At 37.8% G+C, this 23944-nt stretch overlaps 1 protein-coding gene across 3 annotated transcripts in view; it reads left to right on the forward strand.

Moving 5' to 3' along the window:
- PLD5 (phospholipase D family member 5) overlaps positions 1–23944 on the forward strand; it is a 264686-nt gene that overhangs the window by 166578 nt on the left and 74164 nt on the right. For 2 of the 3 annotated variants that reach the window (XM_066382203.1, XM_066382219.1), the window contains exon 4: positions 3403–3514. In XM_066382203.1, coding sequence (XP_066238300.1) covers positions 3403–3514 — 112 coding nt within the window. The remainder of the gene's footprint in view (positions 1–3402; positions 3515–23944) is intronic. The other variant, XM_066382210.1, reaches the window with a different exon arrangement.

Here is a 23944-nt window from a genome sequence, read left to right on the forward strand (position 1 = left end):
CCCCCTCAACCTCTCCCTTGCTCCCCTCCCCAAGGCACCCTCCCCCCTTCCCTTCAGGATTATTCCCTCCTCTCATCCCCTTTCCCTCTGTCTTCTTTTCCTCTGGTCCCTTTGATCCCTCCTCTGTCTCAATTCCATTCCTCAGTTCACATTGTTCATTGGATTCCTCAAATGAGTGAGGTCATATGATATTTTTTTTTCCTGCCTGGCTTATTTCACTTAACATAATAGTTTCCAGGTCCATTCATGTTGTCGCAAAAAGTAACATTTTCTTCTTTTTCATGGCCCCATAATATTCCATTATGTATATGTACCACTGCTTTTTAATCCACTTGTCCACTGACGGACACTTGGGCTATTTCTAGATCTTTGCTATTGTGAACAATGCTGCCATAAATATGGGGGTGCATTTCTCCTTTTGAATCAGTGATATGGTGTTCTTGGGATATATTCATAAAAGTGAGATGGCTAGGTCAAAAGGCAGTTCCATTTTTAATTTTTTGAGGAATCTCCTCATTGTTTTCCATAGTGGCTGCACCAGTCTGCATTCCCACCAGCAGTGCAGGAGGGTTCCCTTTTCTCCACATCCTGCCCAGCACTTATTATGTGTTGTTTTGTTAATGTGCGCATTCTGACAGAAGTGAGGTGGTATCTCGTTGTGGTTTTAATTTTCATTTCTCTAATGCTTAGGGATGTTGAGCGTTTTTTCATATGCCTATTGGCCATCTGTATGTCCTCTTTGGAGAAGTGTCTATTCATTTCTTTTGCCCATTTTTGGATTGGATTGTTTATCTTCCTGGTGTTGAGTTTTACAAGTTCTTTATAAATTTTCATTATTAACCCCTTATCAAACATTGTCAAATATGTTCTCCCAATGTGTAGTTTGTCTTTTTATTCTGTTCTTATTGTCTTTAGCTGTGCAAAACTTTTTAGTTTGATATAGTCCCATTTGTTTATCCTGTCTTTAATTTCACTTGCCCATGAAGATAAATCAGCAAATATATTGCTGTGAGAGATGTCGGCGAACTTACTGCCTATGTTTTCTTCTAAGATCCTTATGGTTTTACGGCTTACATTTAAGTCTTTTATCCATTTTGAGTTTATTTTGTGAATGGTGTAAGTTGGTGGTCTAGTTAATTTTTTTTGCAGGTAGCTGTCCAATTTTCTCAACATCATTTGTTAAAGAGGCTGTCTTTACTCCATTGTATGCTCTTACCTCCTTTGTTAAATATCAGTTGTCCATAAAGGTATGGGTTTATTTCTGGGTTCTCTGTTATGTTCCATTGATCTATAAGGAAACAATCCCCTTCACTATTGCAACAAAAAAAATAAAGTACTGTAAAGCCAGAAGCCAGGGCCAGAGCCACTATCAGAGCAGCCACCTGGCCCATGCAGGTTCGCATTGGATTCGGACAGTCGGTAAAGAAACAACGGAGCCAAGAACTGATGGGCTGTCATCTTTAATTCTAGCTTGCACCCGGCGGGCAAATAAAAACACACACTGGGCTCCAAAACCCACTCACATTCAGTGCTCACAAAGCCACTGACTTATCCGAGTTTCCTAGAATCAAAGGTTTCTAGCTCACCAGCCTTGTTCTCCTCAGTTCCCCATCTCCTTCCTTATCCCAGATACAAACTGCACTAACTGGCATCTCAGCACTCCGCCATCTTGGCTCCGTCTCCTGGCCACATGGCCTCTTTCTGCTCTCTGCTCTGCTCCCTCTGCTCTCTCATGCTAATCATCCCAGGAACCAAGATCACAAGCTCCCGTTCTGCCCCTATTTTATAGTGTAGATTCAAAACCTTTAATCCAATATACAAAATAGGGAAGTCTCTAATACAAAGTCACTTCTGAGTCATGATGGGATTGTACCACCCCACATCAAAAAGGGTGGGAAAGGCTTAATCCCAAAACCAAGCCTCAGGCTACAAGGATTCTCCCTGCCTTTAGCCCACCCCCAACACACATTAATATCACCTGGGCAACTCCACATGAGCAGCGTTATCTTTTACAAAGTGAGCATAATACATTTTATCTGCCCAACAAGTACCTAGGAGTAAATTTAACCAAGAAGGTTAAAGACTTGTACCCGGAAAATTATAAAACATTGATAAAAGAAATCAAGGAAGATACAAACAAGTGGAAGCATATAGGAAGAATAAACATCATTAAAATGTCTATATTACCCAAAGCAACTTATGAATATTCAATGTAATACCAATTAAAATACCAATGACATACTTCAAAGATATAGAACACATATTCCAAAAATTTATATGGAACAAAAAAAGAACATGAATAGTCTCAGCAATCTTGAAAAGGAAGAATAAAGTGGGAGGTATCATACTTCCTGATATCAAGTTACACTATAAGGCCATTGTACTCAAAATAGCTTGGTATCAGCAGCCTGTTCTTATTGAAGTGAAATAAGACTTTGCCGCTTCGGGCCATTAAGACCAAAGCCTTCTTGCTTGTCCAGTCCCTGAGGGCATTTGAGTTTGCAGTTGAATAACAAAAATACTGAAAAATCAATAAAAGAAAACCAGTTTCCTTTATGATCAGGAGAAGGGAGTCCATAAAAGCACACAAAGGAAAATAAACAGGATAATATTGCAATTCATTCACCTGAGATCAGGTAATGACTGTGGACCTCTCACTGGCCAGATTCTCCCCAAAACTAAAACTTACTATAATATTATTATGCATGTAAAAAGGTTTTTTAAAATCTTTTTTTACTTTGTTTTTATTTCAGTTATTTTTAGCTAATAATTTTAGATTGTTAATAATTATAGATTGCTAGGCAGAGCATTAATTGAATTCAATAAAACAAGTTTTAAACAAGATGGTAAATTCAGACAAATCACTGTAAGTAGCCATGAGTTCGTCCACAAATGCTGACATTTAAAGGATAATTACCTATCACTAAATCCTTTAATTCTCACAAAAACCTTTTAAAGTGATTACGAATATCTGCATTTTACTGATGGAAGAAACTGGAGATCAGTGAGATTAAGATAGACAGTTTCTAAATTGGAAAATCGGCTGGAATCCCTGTCTCTCTGGGCCCAAACACATCTGTTTATTATTTTCTGCTGTCTCTTCACATGTAGATAACCTCAGAGTTTATGAAAAAGTAAAACAAGGGTAAATTTACACTTTAGTGTTGAAATCATTATTGCAGTAATTGTTGAATTGCACAATGCAGTACTCAAAAAATAAAAAAACAGACTGTAATCTGTGTTCATGTTAGTATTTACCTTATATAAACTCTTCTGCTAGAATGCCTGCCTTTTAAAATTTAAATGAATAATTTTCATTTTTAATTAGTTTATTTATGCTTATTTAAAGTAGCATCCATTTGGATTTTCTGATTTTCTTGGTCTCTGAATATTTTTTCCTAGGGTCAACGTCTTTTCGAAAAGTTGCTCCAACTGACTTCGCAAAATATTGAAATCAAGCTAGTGAGTGATGTGATGGCTGATTCAAAGGTATTAGAAGCCTTGAAATTAAAGGGTAAGGCCAAGGTCGATATGCTACTCTACCAGCGGGTATTCTGTTCAAATACCTTTCCTTTCACTTAACATGTAATTTCTTTACAATTAATACATTTTGCTGGGTATGCTTCTTATTTCTCCTTTGAAAGATAGTCTGAATTAAAGTATTTAGATGAAAGAAATAATTGATCAATTCTACTGGGATTTTTAATATTGTTGTTGCATATCCGTTTATGCAAAATAATCTACTGGCCATTAAATGATAATTAACTAGAGAGAAAACTCTTTCTCTGTCTGAAATGCAATCATGTGATTAGGGAAAAGTGTTACTGCTGACCGGAACAAACACTGGAATTCCATCTCTCTTGCTCATCAAATGAAAATTTACTCCTGCTGCATGGAATTTAAAAGGGTGTATAGTCAGATGTTTCAATCAGGGAGATGTCTAGATTCACAACTTCTAAGCTACTCTCACAAGAGAACATCTTTTATCAGCCACATTGCAGTTTGGCTCACAATCCCATGAAGACAGACAAGAATTCTAAAATCACTTTCTTCATTTTACCGTAATCTTCACCAACTGAACTCTCATTTCCAAATATTTTGACTGATTGATAAAAATTTTTACCCAGAATTTACCATCCAAACTGTAAGTCTCTGAAAGAAGTTGACACATATAAATGAGTAAAAAAACTTTCAAGCTGACGCGTTCCCCTGCGAGGGGGTGGGAGACAGGCAAGGCTTTGTTTGGCTTCAGTGAGTGACAGTGTTTCACCTGATGGCCTCACTTCTCATCGTGGTACTGTTTAAACATGCTGGACATTTTCCCTACATATTTTATATTATATTAATTTTATATTTGTATTATTATAGGCACATGTACTTATCACCATCAATATTGTTTGTCTATGTATAGGAAGATTAAAAAAACTAATGAGATACTACTAGGTCTACTTGAGCATGGCATAACATTTTTGAAAAACTAGAAAACACTTAGTTTAGTGGATTGACAGATATAATCCACATGGATCAGAAATGTACTATTACTTTTCCTGTTTTAAAAAGAATATGAATTGGGTTCCCACTATCAGAAATTTTGTTGTCTGACACATTTCTGAGAATGGATGCCTTTGGGCTAACTCTGGGTATCTGAATTTGCAGATAAGTTTTCTTGTCGAGTCTATTTGCATGTTGTCCTTAGGGAGAGATTCTAGTCTTTTGGTAAAGTTCTAGGAAGGTTTGTCCAGAAATAACCCACAAAAGAGAGATAAACTTGAGGAAGTTACTGTGTCTGGAAGCTCATCAGACATTCTGTGAAAAGAATAAGAGTGAGGCTTCCCAGGAAATAGCACAGTTGAGTGCAGGTACAGGTGTGAGGGCCAGGTAGGCTGGAGAGGTGAGGCGCCAGCCCCCTGCCCAGGGCCACAGCGTGGCCCTCCAAGGGTGGGTTGAGATCCCAGGCCCTTCATTGTTCCTGCCCTCTCTAGATCTGTTTTCTGGACTCAGAAATCAGAAAGATACCCTCCCCCGCAAATAGCTCACACTGTGGCTTGAAGATGGGGTGCTTTTGAAAGCCAACTGTCATGCAGTCTATGAAGCCAGAAAGTAAGGGAAGTTTCATTTTAGACAAGACTCCTTGTAAATTCAGATGAAGTTTCACTGGTCAGTTTTTCTAATTTCATTTACCGACCCTAGCCACTTGTATCCCCAGGTGTGTCTCACTGCAAGGCATCAAACTTAGCTCACTCCTCCCCTCCCCTCCCCTCCCCTTCCTTCCCCTCCTCCCCTCTCTTCCCCTCCCCTCCCAACAACTCCACCACCAGCGGCAACCCCCTTTGCCTGAACTTCCACCTGCCCAGTCACTCTGATTAGAAACTGAGCTCCACAGTCTCATTCTTCACATCTATGGTGAGAGAATAAATTTTGTATGATTTCTAACATTTGACATTTGCAGAATTATATTGTGAGAAATAGCTTCTCATTGCCCAATGCATGATCTGATTCTGACAGGTGGGTCCTTACATAATATATAGCATTGTCATTGAACCCTCTCTTTCTTTTTCCATATCCACCTTTGAGTCTACCAATCTTTAGCTCGTTCGGAGTAAATGTGACATTTCTCCTAAGTGCTGTTCTCCTGTTCCTGTCTTCCAGCAAATGCCTTTGACTTCCCATCAAATCTGATATGAGTCACATCCTAGCAATATTATTGAAATTTAATACTATTAATAATATTTTTCTTTCTGATTGTGTTTTTTAGTCATAAGCAGAGCATTATTTCTCAATGATACCACTGTATTTTTTAAGACTTTCTCATTTTAGAGCAGTTTTGGGTTCACAGCAAAATTGAGAGGAATAAAGAGAAATGACTAATATTCTTTTTGCCCCATTTTTAACATCACTTACCCAAAAGACACATTTTTTTACCAAGAATGAACCAACACTGACACATTAGTCACCCCAAATCCATAGTTTTAGAGTTCAGTCTTGATGCTGTACCATCTGTGACTTTGAACAAATATATAACAACATCTATGCATCTTTATAATGTCATATGACTTTCAAAGGCCTCTGTGCTCTGACCATGTATCTCTTCCTACCTATTGTATTTTTAATCCTTGTATTTTATGGTTATTGTTACAATAAAATTTACAATTAAGAATTATTTTTTATATTTTCACTTGTCTTTCAAAATCATGGCAATTCAGTGTGCCTTTAAAAATTAAGAATCAAACAATGTAAGGCAGAAAATATAAATTTCCTCTTGGGTAAAAAAAAAAAAAAAAGGCTTTTACTTGTTTCTTCTCAGATGATACCTTTTCTTAAGAGTCACTAGCGAAACAAAAGCCTTTCTTACCATTATGGTTGTTGATGGTGCAAGTACCTGAAAGTTAGTTTTGATTTCCTGAACAAAATAGGCTTTTTCAGAGCTATTTTCTAAAATATGTCTTTTCCCTGTGCCTGAAATACCTTCCTTCTCTTTGTCAATTTGCAAGTTCCTTTTCACCCTTCAAGATCTATAATAAGCATTACGCATAATATTTTTTAAACTTTCTCTCTTTTCCCCATTTTTCATGCCACCTGCCTTTCTTCCATTGTTCATTTATTATTTATTCAACAACCATTCCTTGAATATGTGACATGTGCCAGCAAGGTGGGCTTTAAATATAGGAAATTGTAAGAAATGAGCGCTACTTTGACTTCACAGAGTTCACAGTTTGGTAGGGAAGACTGCTATAAGTGAAATAAACTGACCAAGGAATTCTTAAAACATCTACGTAGAGCCCAAATTTTCTGAATCCCCTATTATGTCTGAGTCACTGATGCCCGTGTTTCCACTCGTGATGGTGATCTGTGACTTTAAGAAACAGATGCGCTACTATTGTCTTTTATTTTCCTAAGCAGACTTCCATTCTGCTTGTTTTTGAAACTTACCAGAAAATGTCCAGAGAAGATATTCTGACAGTAAGCAAGTCTCAGATTTCTTCCTCAAAGGGCCCTTACATGATTTGTTAACTAAATATTGAGGAACTTTCAGAGACCTCTCATGACACTGGAAATAACAATGAAGACCATGAAGTGACAGTTCTGTTACATTGCAACCCTGTTTACAGCCATCACAAGATGCACCACAGTGTCTGAGAGGTTAAAATGTGAAAACTGCGTGCTTTAGAACCAAGTACATATGGTAATGAGGATCACTTTAAAGTTCAGCAATAAACTAGAAAATGCTACTTAGAAACCTTTAACTTTAATAAAGTTAAATTAAATTAAGTTAAACCCACGCATTGTGAATAGCACACTGAGGGAAGTTGACTCTAAACCAAGCTTCTTACTAGAGGCTTCTTTTTATATGATCAGACTCGGTGAGTAGAAATTTGAAGAATTCAGGTTGTACTCATTCTTAACAAACTCAGGAATGTCTTTAACAGAACTGTTGATGGCTAATGCATTCAGTGATAGGGCATGTTCCTAACAAAAACAAAAGAAGAACCCTGCTAAATTACCTAACATAGTAAAGAAGTTATGCAAGTCAGTTTTTTAGATGGAAAATCATATAATGAAACCAGAAACCCAAAATAACACTAGAGAAGAGACCATCTCCTGGGTTAGACAAAGGAAACATTAGAAATCATACTCCTCAGTATACAGTGTAATGAAATTGTAACCCAGATGAAAAGAGAAGAGGTGTGAAAGCTTGATTTTGAAAAGGAGAAGAATGTAATAAACTCAGTGGTAAAAGGAACAGGACATGAACTGACTGGGGTGATTGGTCCTACCAATGTTGTCTGCTAAGAAATTGATCATATAGATAACTTGTAGGTTATACTCTGTCACTGGATGCTGTTTGGGCTTTCCTCTGTGCTGAAGATGAGCCTAGTTACACAACAATAGAAAAAAATTGACCTAGAAATTGGGGTTTCTCCATACTGAACCTGCATACCATGCCTTTCTCTTCTGATGGTTCGGTCCACTCTAGGCTCCAGAGTGTTAGTCCAGTCCTGGCTCAGCCAGTGTTTCGAGCTTTCAGATTGTTAGATAAAAACATGGTTTTCCTCCCATTTGCCTCTTTCCTGCACATGCAAACTTCCAAGTGATTAAACCTGGAATTTTTCCTATTCTGCATTAAAGCACTTTTATGTTGACCCTGGCCGGTTGGCTCAGCGGTAGAGCATTGATCTGGTGTATGGAAGTCTTGGGTTTGATTCCCAGTCAGGGCTAACAGGAGAGATGACCATCTGCTCCCCCTTTCTTCCCGTTCTCTCTCTCTCTCTCTCTCTCCCTCTCTCTCTCTCTCTCTCCCTCCCTCTCTCTCTCTCTCTCTCTCGCTCTCTCTCTCTCTTTCTTCTCCTGTAGCCATAGCTCAATTGGTTTGAGTGCATCACTCTGCGTGCTGAGGATGGCTCCATGGAGCCTCTGCCTCAGGCACTAAATATATACCTTGGTTGCAAGCATCAATCCCAGGTATGCAGAGCGTTGGCCTCAGACAGGTTGCCGTGTGGATCCCAGTTGGGGCGCATGCGGGAGTCTGTCTCTATATCTCCCCTCCTCTCACTTAAAAAAAATAATTTTTATATTGGTGTTATATAGACTTGTGCTAAGATTCTGGACTTGTCATTTTTTATTTGATGCAACCATAGGCAAGTAACTTTCTCTGAACTTCAGTGTGTGTTTCAGTAAAATGGGGATCATAATAACCCTGAGGGCTCTGAGAATTAAATTAGATGATATATAAAAAGCAGCTAATTGAGAAACACAGCTCATAATAACCTGTTCATGAATGACACACAGTGCCGTCTCTTACTCGGGTGTGTTATTTTTGTGTTTGACTTGTCAGTTTCTCTTGGTCAACTCTGAACTCATTTCTGTTTCTAAAGCACACACCCAGCCCTCTGATAATTCTAACGAAAGGAAGCCCCACTTCTAATCACCTTACAAGTCATCTTTGTGACGCACCTGGTTCATTTGGCTTTCCAGTTGCGCAGTAACGCTAGATGGCTTCAATTCGTAATGGGAATTTTCCTGCTGGGAACACCAAGGCCAATCTATCTGTCTTTTCAAATTGTTGGCTCCATCCAGGTTAGGTTACAATTCCGTGTGTTTGACCTTTCATAGAGGTTTATCTGGAACCATCTAGTTCTATCCAGTCAGACATTTATTTGCTCTAAAACACAGAATCTTTTGCTAGAGGTTTTATTTTTACCTTTGATATATGAGAACTTCGGCAAGCATGACATTCTTAAGAAAAATTATATGCATATTCAGCCTTGTGACATTATAGAAGCAAGGGGAATTTTATCTATTCAATCTAGTGATGGCTTTATGCATTTCTCTGCTAGAGATACTAGAATTTGGAGAGAAAGTCCTTTAAGAGGTGGAGAGGAATGCAGGTCTAACTATAAATAAAGGAATAAATAAAAATGTTCCTGAAAGCCTCATGATTTCTAGAGACATCTGACTATCATTTTTAGCAAGCAGCTTCCTGTTGTGTGGAAACTTTTAACATCTGTGCTCTGAGGGAACAGAGAGACAGGCCTTCCTATTTGGTCCACTCCTCCTTGACTTGAAGCAGTTCCTGTCTTGCTTGAAGTAGCCACACAGAGAATAGTCATTGCGTGTAGTAGTGAAAGAGATCTTTTACTTCTGTACTTTGTGTCTGTTTTCAGTTTTGACATCCTAAATTATACTTGCTTTTTTAATCAATGTCCTAAAAATGTCATGTGAGTTAAGATGCAAATTTTGTTGTTTCCAGCATTCTGCTCAGCATGAACCTTCAGATTCCCTAATGTTTCTCTGCCTTCCTTCTTTCCTACCTTATTTTTCTTTTTCTTTTTTCTTTCTTTACTTTCTGAGCTTCTTTCCTCCAACCCCCTTCCACATGCCTTGGTGATTCTACTAATACTCTCCTTTCATCCACAGCAAATTAATCCATATATTCATAGCTCCTGTAACATCTTCCAAATAAATTGTTCCCTCTTCATAAGATCTTGTCTCTTTCTTATTGAACACAATAAACAAACATCTAGAAGCTGCCAAATTGGGGCTTTCCCAACCCAACACTTCATGCCAGTAAACTTATCTATACTCAAGTTCATTTTCATCTCCTTCCCTTCAGTCTTGGAAGAGAGAGACCTTTGCTTCTCTTCCAAGGCTAACCTTTCCACCTGTGGCACCTGCTTTCACCTCCTTGGGGATTCCATTCTGTCTGCTTTCCCCTTTCTTGTCTTTATCCTTACATTCTGCCTCTTAAATGGCTCTTTCCCCTCGGCGTATAAACATGCTCAAGTCAACTGGGGGAGAAGGAAAAAGAAGATCGCAATAACATCCACCCCCCTCCTCCCTCCTTCCCTCTTCTCCACGTTCAAATTTCTGCACACTGTCTTCCACGTTCTCACTTCTGCTTCCATGAAGTCCTCAAACAACAGCAGTCTCAGTCTGTCCCCACTCCACTGAAACTACCTAGTAGAAGGGACTTTGGGTATTGAACTCAATAGGGACATTTCAGATCTCATGTTCTATGGCCTTTCTGCAGTTTTGAACTCTGTGTCCTGCTCTCTTCCTTGGAAGTGTCTAGTGTCCGGTTTTCATACACTATTCACTCTACATCTCCCTCCTAGGTCTCTGGCTATTCCTTCTCAATTTATTTTACTAATTTTGAATGTTCTGTCTTTTCCTTAAATTGTGGCTGTCTCTTTTTATTTTTTTTCTTCTCATCTTTTTTCTTCACTTTCCATATTCCTGCTATGTGTATTGCATCAACTTTTGTTGCTTTGTTCATCACCCACATGCTGATGGCCCACACATTGTTTTGCCTTAGCCCCAGATGCAAATATTCAACCACAAACTTAACATTTCTACTTTGATGTTCATGAAATACTTCAAAATCAACTTATCCAAAATTAAGTGGAAACAGGCAGAGACATTGAGTGATTCTTTCTTGAACAAAAGTTAGGTATTACTCTTTGACTACCCAACTCATAGTCTTTTGCTATTTGTCAGCTCTTAGATAAGGGTTTGAAGAATTATAGAGTTACATGATTTTGTAAAATTATCAAGAGAACTCATAAAAATCATTATAGTTTTTTGTGAGAAAAGGGATCATGCAAAATAACTATAACAAAATGTAAAATAACTAATGAATATAAAATAACTGCATAATAACCACATAGCTATATAGAACCAAAGACAACAGTAGTTCAGAAAGTGCTTTAACCATAGCTATAGCAACTTGACAAGAAACAGCAAGACCAGAGGGGCTGGATATCACCATGGGTGTTGTGCCATTGGATGACATATCCTCATCCGAGACAAGGTTCACTTAGGATGAGTCCTGCTACAGCCAACCCCTTATCTTCAGGCTTTTTACCTTCGGTGGCTGCTCAGAGTTGGGGTCACAAAGATTATGTATGCATACATCCACTGCAACTCAGTTCCTAAACGTAGAAAGAATGGGGCATATAAACACTGGGACATCCTCGTGATGGAATGCCAGTCACCCTTCAGAAATCACATTGAAGGAGAAGAGTCATTGACCTGGGAGAAACATTCAGATTACATGGCTAAGGGAAGAGCAGCAGTGTACAAAACAGAGACTACTACAGTAGTTCATTTTTGTTCAAGGAGAATCTAATTCTTTATACATGGAAATATTACTCTGAAGTTTTGATACGGGTTACCTCTAAGTGATGAGATTACGGGTGATTTGTTATGTTGTGTGTGTGTGTCTGTGTGAGTGTGGTCTTTTCTACGTAATTATAGAGTGTAGGCTAAAATCAGATGTTAGAGAAGGAATGTGTCCCTGGCTCTCCCACTTGGGTGACTTCTGTGTTATTTAATCTATCAAAACCTCATCTCCTGATTTCTGCAGTGGGCTGATAATAGTAGCTACTGCCTAGCATTGTTCTGAACATAACTGAGATAACCCATATTAAAGTATTTAACACAGCACCAGGCACATGATATGAATTTTTAAACATTTTTCAAAAAAATAAGCATATTTTATGAATGGGGACATGCTGTCAAGGAAGAAAGGAAAGAGGGAAAAGGGAGTGGGGGTTAGTTCACTCTGTAAGTGCTGCCTAAAGACACAAGCCACAGCAGAGCCCAAGTGGTGGGTAAGCCACGGTGCTGGACCCCATGAGGGCTGGCACAGATTTCCCTGCTCAGCGGGACTCTACTTGGGGCATGTGGCCTAAAAACCACTCTTCATCTCCATCCCGGAGTTTCCCAGGAAAATTCTCTCACTTAAATCCCAAAGGGCTTCTTAGCGGCAAATGCCAACACTTACAAATATTGGATAAGAATGAATGAAAACTAGCAGTAAGGGCTAAATCCTTCCTGTGTGCTGAGGGGATGTGCAAAGACAGGATTTAGTCACTCATCTTGACAAGTTTGATGGTTGGTCTGTGCTTCCCTGGGAAGCCAGGCTCCTGCTTCCCCCAAGGAACCCACAGCTTGTGCTGAGCGGGCAGCCCTTGATCTGGGGTTATTACAGTCCACAAAGGGCTGCGGAATTAATTAATTATTCACAAAGCAAAGCTGATAAGAAGACAAATGCCAGCCTGCTGACATAGAGAGTTTATGAAGCTGGGATCCCTTAAGCAAATTTTCTATAATGATACCTACGTTAAGACTGTTCATATTCATTTGGGAAGATATTACTGAAAGAGTGTCTGGATCACCTTTACTCTGGTTTTATTTATCCTCGAATGCAATTGGTGCTGTTTTTTCAATTAACTTTCTCTGGCTTTTTATTTTTTCTTAATTCACACAGTCAGTGTTATAGTGGCGCATCCTATGTGTTATTAGAAAACAACGACATGGAAATTTACTTGGAACAATTGTTGAGGCTTCTAGTATAATGATAAGGATGAAACTTGCTCATAAGCTGAGTACAGTTGCACATGATTAATTTATGGTTGTAAAATAACTCAATAATATTTGAAAGTTTAATTAAGATTTGGAGTTCCATTTGAATTTCTGAGTTTGGTAGTCATCTTATTCAGATATAGAAATTCAGCTAGAAGTTTCTATTCTGATTGATTGTTACTCAGACCATACTTGAGAAAAGATGTCTTGGTCAGGGACTTCTCAAGGCTCAGAAGTTTATATGAATTCAATAGACCATGGAGGACCACTAAGGCATCGTGAGAACTTCAGGTCTTGACCCTCGAAATCTCAGAACAATGGTCAGCTTTGCTGAATTTTCAATAGTCCATTCTCCAAAAGGTAGTGGCACTTTCTTCCAACACCTTATTCCCTAATAGCAGGTGGAGACCACACCCTAGTTATACTCATCCCTTCAATGGTCTCTAAACCATGATTCAGTAAGAGACTTGTGTGTATCTGCACTCATTTAAAGCCAAAACTTGGCTGGGTGAATCTGTTCTTAGTTTAAATATACAGTGAGTTTTCCCATGTGTGAATTCCTACCAGTATCTCATCCACATTACATATTCTGTAACTTCATTTGAAGCTACTTTGTTTTGCCTCGTAGTTGTCTCCATGTGTGTCTCCTGTTCCTGCGAGCAGGGGTCACCTCAGCCACATTATGCGTAATTTGGGACAGCTTAAGTGCCTGTTTGGGACACTCCTCTGCAAGACCACACCATCTTGTTAAACTACTGGTTGGAGGAATGCATCCTCTATTGTAAATAATGGCTTTAATGAGCATTTCTATCCCAGGACATTCTGTACCCAAACATAGGCTGACACTCCACAGCAGGTGAAATATGTATATATGTCACCTCCAATGGAGAACATATCCATTCTTAACATGTTGTGAGACTTGGGAAATGATCTAGAAAATTTGAGAGCTTTAAGGAACTCAGAAAAGCTGCTCCTATGTTCCCTCAATCACATTAAGCCCAGGAAATGGAAATACCAGCTGTTGTTAAAAAACATCCCGGTTTTAAGGAACTTACATATTCATTTATAATCCAAGAAGTAACCGGAATGTGGAGAGGTATAATATTGCAGTGTTTCAGGCTAAAAAGCAAAAGTTCTATCAAATCGTTAACTGAATAATGGTAGGATATGCTTAATCACTTTAGTAGCCTCGGGCAGAAAAAGATGTCCCATGTGCATCTGACTTCTGATTTTGTGGGCAGCTAAGAGACTTCCATCCATAGAAGATCCAGGATGGACAAGAGCTGACCCCGAAAGGGTTCCCAAAACTCCATGTGTCTCTTCCATCATCCCTTCCACAGTACCCAGAACTAGAAGACACTTGATTGGTTGAATTGATCAACTGAATTCTCTAGGGACTTGTATTTCCAGACAAGACAGGATTTTGACTCTCCTAAACTGAGAGTAGGCTCCTGTGATGATAAACATCTCTCCCAAGATCACACATTTCTTTGCTCTCTGGTTGAGTTTTAAACTATTTCCAGTGTGGACCCTTTGTCCCCATGGCTGCAATGAAAAGCCAACTCATTATATTTGCACTTTAGGAGAAACTGAGAATGTCATTCATTTCTCGATTCCAAAGAGACATTGTACACACCTAGGTCCTTGTTTTTCTGACTGTTTGATCACAGACTCTCTTTAAACTACGTTTTCCACCTGAGCAGACTCCCTGCTCCAGCCCAGACTTTACAGTCATCTGAGTCTCCAGCAGGCACCTGGCATATGTGTTCAGTGGGTGCCAATCCAGCACCATGGCTCAGCAAGCTGTCTGTTTGGCAGCCTCAGGTGCCTTCTTTCCTCACTTCTACTGTTTCAGGAGTCTGTAAAAGATAAAATTGCCCGAGAAGCCATTTTTTTAATCATGTAAATGTCAACTCTTTGCTAGGTGACAGTTTTCAAGAGTCTAAAAAGAGAAGGGTGAGGGCACAGACTCTCCGGTAAGAAAAACCTGCCTATAATCACTGAGTGGTAGGATATATGCTCAACTGTCAACCTGCTAGAAAACCTCCAGATTAAGTGTAATGATAGGATTTACTAGAAGTCTCTTTATCAAAACGTTCGCCACAAAAAAATAAAGATATTTTAGATGTAGCTGCAATATAATTGTACTTTATAATAGTTGCAACTAATAGGCAGGTGTTGTTCTATGTACTTTACCTGCATTCTCTTTTAACCTTCAGTTGTCCCTAAGAGGTATATGCTGTTATTATTTCCATTTTTCAGATTCACTGAGAAATAGAAAGGTATTGTGCCTAAGGTCCCATGTGGTTGGTGAGTGATAAAAGGCATCTGTTGGGCTATTCTTGGCAGAATACCCCATGCCTGTGATCTTGATCAATATTATACATTTGGTGGAAATTTTAAAAAATTGTAAAAGCATCCATCCTCTTCAACTTAGCTCCTTTGTCTTTCAAATTAAATGAAAAGGAAAAAAAATTCTAAGAAATTTGATTGTGGTACCACTGAGTCTAAAATGTAGCTACCATGTTTTATAAGATCTGTTCTGAAATTTGGCCAAGTGTATTTTTTTTGTTTTCAGCTGAAGAGTAAGGGCCAGTACCACCCCTGGGTCCTAGGGAAAGGTGTATGTCGTGATGAAATAAGAGACTCAAGTTTCAATTCTAGCTCTGAACCTTGAGCAAGGTTCCATTTATCATCTGCACTCATCCATCTATTCATTATTTCTTTCAACAAATATTTATTGTGTTTTTTGGTGGTTGTATAGAGAACAGATTGGAGAAGAATTGAGGCAGGGAATTGAGTTACCCCAGGCAAGAAATAAAGGTGGCTTGAACTAGTGAAGGTAAAGAAAATAAATATTTAAAATATATTTTAGAGGTAGAACTGGCAGGCATTGATGATGGATTGGCAGTGGCAGTGGGGTTAAGAAAAAGGAGAAAATCAAGAATTACCTCCAGGGTTTTAGTCTTAGCAACTGATTGGAAGGTGTTCTCATTTACTGAGACAAGAAAGATAACAGGGAAAATGGCTTGGCATTTGGGGAAAATAAAGAGCTCTATTTTGAGCATAGTCAACTCTGTTTTGTGCTTATTAAAGATGCAAGTAGGGAGATTAATTTAGGTCTGACCTCTCCTATGAGTCTGAAACTCAAAGAAGAGTCAAGTCTACAGGTATGATTTGGGGAATCAATAGTACAGAGATGGTATTTATAGCCACAGAGCTGAATAAGATCCTCATGGGAGTGAGTATAGCTATAGAATGGGGCCCAGGACCAAGTCCAAGGGCTTTATAACATTTAGAGGCTTTGCAGAAATGGAAAACTGGCAAGAAAGACTGAGAGGAGGAATGGTGATGTTGGAGAACGGAGAGAAAGGTTCGTCTTACTTTGCTAAGAAGTAAAGTTAGCTAAGACTAGAAGTGGAGCCATTGGATTGGGCATCATTGTGTTCTTTAATAAATTTAACAGGGCATAATAAATTTAACAGATTGATGGGAATTGTCCAATGAGTGGTTAAGTGAAGAATTAGACAAGTATGGATAACTCATTGCAAACATTTTGCTATGAAGAGAAACAAAGCAATGGAGAAGTAGCTATAGTGGGAGATAGAAATCAAACAGAAAAAAAGTAAAAGGATTGTCTCATGGTATTTATTGTCCATTAGGGGCTCAGGATCATAATTTTAAATTGAAATGGATCACTATGATTTTGAGATTTTTCTCCAGCAACCTTTAGCTATTCCAGTGAAAGTATGGGGAAGACAAAAGGTTGAATTCCTCTGAGTTTAAGATCTTCCTAGGAAAATGTTACAGAGAGATAACCATGAAATAAAATCTTGATAAAAAGGGAGGTAACCACAACAGTTGTGTAATGGATATTGAAATAGTGGTAAGGTCAATGATTTGGAAATCTCAATGATGTCAAAATGGGACCCTAAAACAGGTGAGCTGGAAGGGGCAGAATGCAGAGGTCAGAAATTGTGAACCTTATAATCAACATTTTAAGTGTTTACTGGTAATAACAAATCTAGGATACTATGATAACGGGTTACTAAAGAGAGAAGGAAAAAAAGATAAGTAGGGTTATAAAGGCAAAGTAGTTAACAGGTTAGAGGGTTGAGTGATCCATGTGGTGGTTGGATCAGTGACAACAATACAGTGTTGGTGGTGGTGAGGAATAGAAAAAGCAATTAACTAGAGTCTTTAATGAATGGTAGAGAACCAGTAGGTTAAGAAAGGATAGCAACAAGCAGTAGTAAGGGAATATGGCCAAATGACATGAATTTTAATGTAGCTTGGGATTTGAAAGATGAAGGAAACGTAGTTTGGAAGTGACAAAGAGATTAAAGAGAACATTGACTTTACCCTCTAGCCCTGAGGTACTGCAAGTGTAAGAGATAAATCAGCCTCTCAATAAGGGGATTAATTAATGGCCTTACAATCACTGAGAAGGAATTTGATGGAATGGCTTGTTTCATACTAATCCTTCTGCAGAGAAAAACACAGTCACACAAAAGAAAGCTATGTGAATGTATCAAGAACAATTTAGGCATCAGGTCCTTGTGGGGCCTAGATCTGAGAGAAGGAAACATCATTCAGATGAGCCCCCTATTGACTACCAACTTTTCTTTTGAGGAATTTGTCAATAGCGTTTCAGAGAATAGAGTTCAAACAGGAAGCAGAAGCCTGGACTTTGCTTGAGTATCACTGGACTGAGGAGACAAAAATTGGATTTTTTAATACAAAATCTGTTATTCAATCAGAAATTACCAGGCATGCCAAGGCACAGCAACAAGTAACTGAGAGACTAGAGAAAAGAGAAGAAATCAAAAACAAATCCACTAAGCTACAGATATTGCAGAGGGACTTTGACATCACAATAATTAGTGTGTTTAGGGTAATAGATCATGGGATGGAAAATTTCACCAGGGAGCTAGAGTTTTTAAAAATCAAATAGAAAACCCAGAACTGAGAAATACAGAAGCTGCAATTTAAAATTTCTTAGTAAGGTTTATTGCAGATTAGACACAACAGAAGAGAGAATTCGTGAATTGTTAGTCAGTAGAACATATCCATAAGGGTATATCACACAGACCTACTGTATTTCCCCATGTATGATATAAGACACACCTTTTCCAAAAAATTTGAGATCTAAAAACTGGGTGTGTCTTATCTAGTGGTTGTAGATTTTTTTCCTTGTATTTCCTCCTTTTTCATGCTTGTTTTTGTGCTTATTGTTGAAGACAGTGATTCGTCATCAGACACAGATGAGGACAAGCTAATGGATGGGAGTTTTGACAGGGATGAGAAATTGTATGAATTTTATGATGAATAAAACTTGAGTTTGGTGACTTTATGTAATACATTTATTTTCAAATTTCGGGCCCCCAAATTAAGGTGCGACTTATACATGGGAGCATCTTATACATGGAGAAATATGGTAATATGTTTACTCAAAATTTGCATGGGTATGAGGACGAGCTTTAAAATGGTAGGCACTTGCAAACACATTCACTCTTCACTCATTCATTCAGTTATTTTACGTTTATGACTCCCACCTCAATAAAACATGCCTGACACCATGCTACTAGCTGGAATTATAGAAATGAATGAAACCTAGACCCTCCAGGAACTTCCATGTTTCTTTTATTTCTTTTTTCATTTCTTTTCCATTTTGTTTTCTTTTTTTTTTTCCTTTAGCTTTTGTTTCCTTTAGCTTTTCCTTTAGCTTTTGAATAGGGGCCTCATTAGAAGTCAGTCTCCTTTCTGATAGACTCATTTGCAAGAGCAACACCTCTGTAGTGTCAGAATAAATCAGATTGGTGTGCAGTTCTGAACAGGAGGGCGGGAGAGCCTCAAAGCTGAAGTAGGAACCTTGAGTCTCAGCTCACCTCCTCCCTGTGCATTCAGGAGGTCATTCACTTTCCCGGAGACCCCGTCCCTGGTGCCCCATTTAGCAGTCTCTAAGATCCTCATAGCACACCAAAGAATGAGCAAATTCTCCGTAACCATTGTCATTCTTTGCAATAACAACAACAACAAAAAATACTATGCAAATACAAGAAGGCATTATTGCTAATTACGTTGATTTGTAGTATCATTTTTTCTTTTATTAATGAGCTGAACACTTTTCTTGAACTAACTTGAAGAAGCTCTTGAAAGTGTTACGATTGGACGATTTTTTTCCCCATCAATCACATATGTTGAAGTAAGGAAAAACATCATGGCTATGTGTATTTTATATTTTAGATTCATATTTTTTCCCATCGAGATACATAACCTCCTAAATTAGATACCTATGTCCCTCCAAGTTATAAACACTATTTAAAAAATTGATCATTTCCTGGAGGAATTTGTACATTAGTTGGGAAAACATAATGGTACCCTGACAACAATAAGCAATGCTTATGACCCTGAATGTTCATGTGGTGGGGCTTTAGAAAGGCAAGAGGTTTCTGCCCAGACTCAGGGGGTTGGAGTCTGGGGTGCAAAGTGGCGGGAGGGCTCTTTCAGAAAGGAGAAAGTTCGATTAAAGCAGATGCGAAACATGTATCACTAGAGAGAGAATGTTTTGTATGCTTTTTTTTTAATTTAAAGAACTATTTGCAGCTTTCTTATTTTTGTGACTATAAAAATAACATGTTTAGTTTTTAAAATTCAGAAAATCAGGAAAAAATAAACATAAAAATAATAATATCTGATTTTCTTTCCAGAAAATAAATACCTTTAATATTAGGGTGAAATGTTTTCAAATATTTTCTCTCTCTCTCTCTCTCTCTCTCTCTCTCTCTCTCTCTCACACACACACACACACACACACACACACACACACACACATACACACACACTCCCCTTAAAATGTTTTTCTATTTTTCTATATTTGTAAATTCTCAGTAAGTTTTTATAATTGTTTTTTTAATGTATTTATACTTTTTTGATCATGTACATGGATTTTAAAAATCCTAATTTCTAACCAATTATTGATATTTTAGAACAAAGTTACTTATGTATCTTTTCTCTGGACACCTTGTCTTTTTTAAATTCAAGAATGCTTTTGTTATGCTCCATTGGGTTCTTCTGGCACACTGTTCAAACCACTGGCAAAAGTGAAAATTTTATCTCTTTCATTATTTACAGTTTTTTTCATTCTAATAGAATTTTTGAATAATTAAATCACAGGTAAATAATTACTGTCTCTTTTTAATTATAATTGAAATAGTGTTACAATTTCACCATTAAAATGGAATTTGGCATTTTGGTAAATAGTCCACATTTTATTGAGGTATTTTCATTTACATACCTTTTAAATTTATATATTGATCTAGAAACATATGCTTTCTTGCTCCTGATCCTCCCAATATAGATCTATCATGTTTTTGTTGCTGTTGAATCATTTTATACTGTTTACACTGAATATTATTAACAACTGATCTACATGCAGTGATTACATTTCCTTTTGTACATTTTTTTCCTTTTAGTGAATGAGTATGCATTTCTTCTTAAATCATCTCAAAACAAAATATGCACCTTTCTCATAATTTGACACACCAGTCTATCTTATTTGCTTTTTCTTGGAGACCCTTCCTGAGCCCTCCTTCATACTCCAGACTAGAGACTGCCCCACAAGCTCTTCAGACTGTTGCCAAAGAACTTGTCTTCACTGTTGTGTGGGGGTTCAGTTTGCTTCTGTCTTATGTAGGGTCCACTACAGTTTTTCTTCTTTTTTCCTTTTTCCTCTCATTATATAGGAGCCTATTCTCCAGTAACTTTCTGAGAGAGGTGAACTTAAGACCTTTCACATCTCAAATTGTATTATTTTATCCTCAGTCTTTGTTAGATATAGAAATTTATTTCCCCTGAGACTGTTTCTTAGTTTTCATTGTTACTGTTCAAACACCTGGTATACTTCAGATTTATTTCTATCTTTGTATGTTAACCTTTTTTTTATCATTATTATTTCTCTTTGAAAGTTTTTAGAATCTTGTTTATTTCCAAAGCTCTGAAAATTTACTATGATATGTGTGAGTCTTTTAAAATTTCTTTCCCAGAAATTGGTAAGTTTTTATAACTTAGAAACTCATGTCTTTCAGTTCTTGGAAATTTTGCTTTATAATTTACTTTATAATTTCCTCTCCTTTGATTCTGGTTCTCTCTGCAACTACCATAATTAGATTTTGAATATCTTAGTCAAATCCTCTAATTTCTTGCTTTTTGGCTCACATTTATTATTCTTTTTCTACTTTTGAAGAGATCCCTTTTTCTCCCTTTGAGACTTTAACTGAGATATTAGCTCCCCAGATAAATCCTTCATGCATCAACTTTTCAATGATCACCACAATTCCTTTATGTTTACTCTGTATTGTAAGTTACTGTATTTGAACTTGAAAATCACCATTTCAGTATTCAGGGCTGCCAATCCTATATTAGCTGCCTTGACTGAAATTGTATTTTGGATATTTTTAATTTCTAAAACCATTTTCTTTTCTTTTCTTTTTTTAAGTGAGGGGTGGGAAAACAGAGACAGACTCCCACATGCACCCAACTAGGATCCACCTGATAAGCCCCTTACCTGGCAGGCGATTCTTTGCCCATCTGGGGCCGCTGAGCTGTTGCTTGGCAATCAAGCTATTTTAGTGCCTGAGGTGAGGCCATGGAGCCATCCTTAGTGCCTGGAGTCAACTTGCTCAAACCAACCTATGGCTGTGGGAGAGAAAGAGAGACAGAGAGAGAGGGGACAGAAGGGTGGAGAAGCAGATGGTCACTTCTCCTGTATGCCCTGACCAGGAATCGAATCCAGGACTTCCACACAGTGGACTGATTCTCTACAGCATTTTCTCCTCAACAGGCCTCTTCAGAGTTGTTGATTAGGTAACACAAATACCTAATACAGTATTTGTGTCCAATTATGAACAATTATGTGTTCAAGGTAAGCAGGCTTGTTACCACAGAGGCAGGTTAGGCTGTGGCATCTTCTGGCATTACTGGAACAGCAAATGGTAAGGTAAATAGAGTATTGTGGGTTTTGCCAAGAGAACAAAGTCCTCTAAAGCTTCTGAGTCCCCATCCTCTCTGTCACTGACATAACACTGGGCTCTGACAGGCCACCTCTTTCCAGTGAGCATTGGCACCAAAACGAAAGCCTCCAGAGTGCACCAAGACTTGGTGGCTCTATGCATAGTGATGTCAGCTCAGCAGAGAGGGGTAAAAGACAGTAAGTCATGAGCATGTGTTCTGGCTACCTGTCTCCCAGACCCTATTATATTGTAGTATATCTGATGAGCCACTTTAGAGCATGCTTTTGCTTATGTGTTTTGAATGTGACATTTTCCCCTTGTATGCATAATTGAGGAAGTATAATTTATGCAAATTTCATTTTTAAGCCTAATTTTTCTTTTTAAGCCTAGTGGTTCCTTAAATCAACTATTCCTATAGATAGCTTAACTGTCGGACTATGAAGCAATAATCAAAACACAGTATTCCCTTAGAAGCAGAATATTCTAATATAGTACAAATACTTGTATATGGGTGGGAAGAGACAACTAGAAACTACCTTTGTGTGTCTAAACCTTTAGGCTAAATGCATACCATCAAAGTATATTGTGAAAAATTTGCAATATCATTTTGACAATATTTGAATAGATATGTTAAAACTAAAACTGAAACATGTCCGAAGATTCATTTTTTTCATACCTGGTATGTATAATTGATTATCTTAACATTTTTCTGAATACCATTTGCTGAATGATTTGAAAGCAGAGCTATATCATGACAACTGACTTTTACCCTTTGGTGTTCCCATGCGCTTTCAAGCCAATGGTATACTGCTAATTAAATTGACTAAACTGTGCTTGTTTTATTAAAGCTCCCAAGAACAGGCTAACTCTGACCCTTCTCATTGATTACATAAGTTGATATATTCAGAAGAAGCAGTATTTGATTGATGAGACAAACTTTTCTTTCAGGAAAGATTTGAGAGCCTTCCCAGCAATCTGCAATTATTGATGCTGATGCATTTCCTTGTTAGACACACTGGAGACTCATTAATAATCTGTTCCAAAGCCGGTCATAAACTATTTTTTATAATGCTCTTAGGGATACATGTGCATTTGTTAAAATATTTAAAAACAAAACAATGGAAAACATTAAATTCAGGATTGTGGTTATGTGTGAGGAAAGTGATAGGGGCATGGGATGGAGCAAAAACTCACAAAGAACTTTAATGCAAAATTTCAAACCCTTGGCACAGTTGGCCTTTGGGCAGACTTAGTCTTTGTTGTGGGGGTTCTGTGTATTAGCAGCTTCTTTAAACTCTACCCACTGGATGCTAATAGCATGTCTCTTGGCATTTGTGACAACTAAAAATGTCTCCAGATATAACCTGTGTCCCCTGGGGCAGGGTGACAGATTTACCACTGATTGGGAAGCACTGCTTTTATAGGATTGTTAATGTTCTAGTTTTCAGTGAGATGGACGGTTCACAGGTGTCTATACGTATGTGGTGCTTCCCTGTTTACTTGTAATTTATATTTATCCCATTGAATCTATAAATGTTGGATCTTAAACTCTATTAAAGCTGCTGACCATATGCTTCCAACAGGGGACTTTCTGGAAATAAACATGGAGGTGGAATCCATTTGATTTTCATCATGATGACCCACAGGGAATGTAGGCCTTTATTTTTCACTTTCAACAACAAGGTACTAGCATATTTCCTTTTGTGTCATTATGATGAGTATTTTGCCAGCATATTTATTTTAAATCTTCAACATTTGAAACATTCAACGGTGCAGTTTGTGCAACTTGCTAAAAATTGCATCAGTGTTCAGGCTAGCACTGAGTATTTTTAGTCAAATATTAAAGATATATTTACCAAGGTTGTGGGACTTCTAAAACTCTGGGTGCACAAAATGAAGTACAAAATTATTTGATTAATACCATTAAAGTAACAGTAAAAGAACAGAATCACTCCCAAACCAGCTTAAATAACAAATAATTTATTTTAAAGATTTAGAGGAACTGAAAGTTACAAAGTAAAGCTGGTCTGAGTGGACAAGACAGCCATGGACTCCATCTGAGCCTCGTT

This window comes from Saccopteryx leptura, chromosome 1 (genome assembly GCF_036850995.1).
Source record: "Saccopteryx leptura isolate mSacLep1 chromosome 1, mSacLep1_pri_phased_curated, whole genome shotgun sequence".
In the NCBI taxonomy this organism is placed as follows: Eukaryota; Metazoa; Chordata; class Mammalia; order Chiroptera; family Emballonuridae; genus Saccopteryx; species Saccopteryx leptura.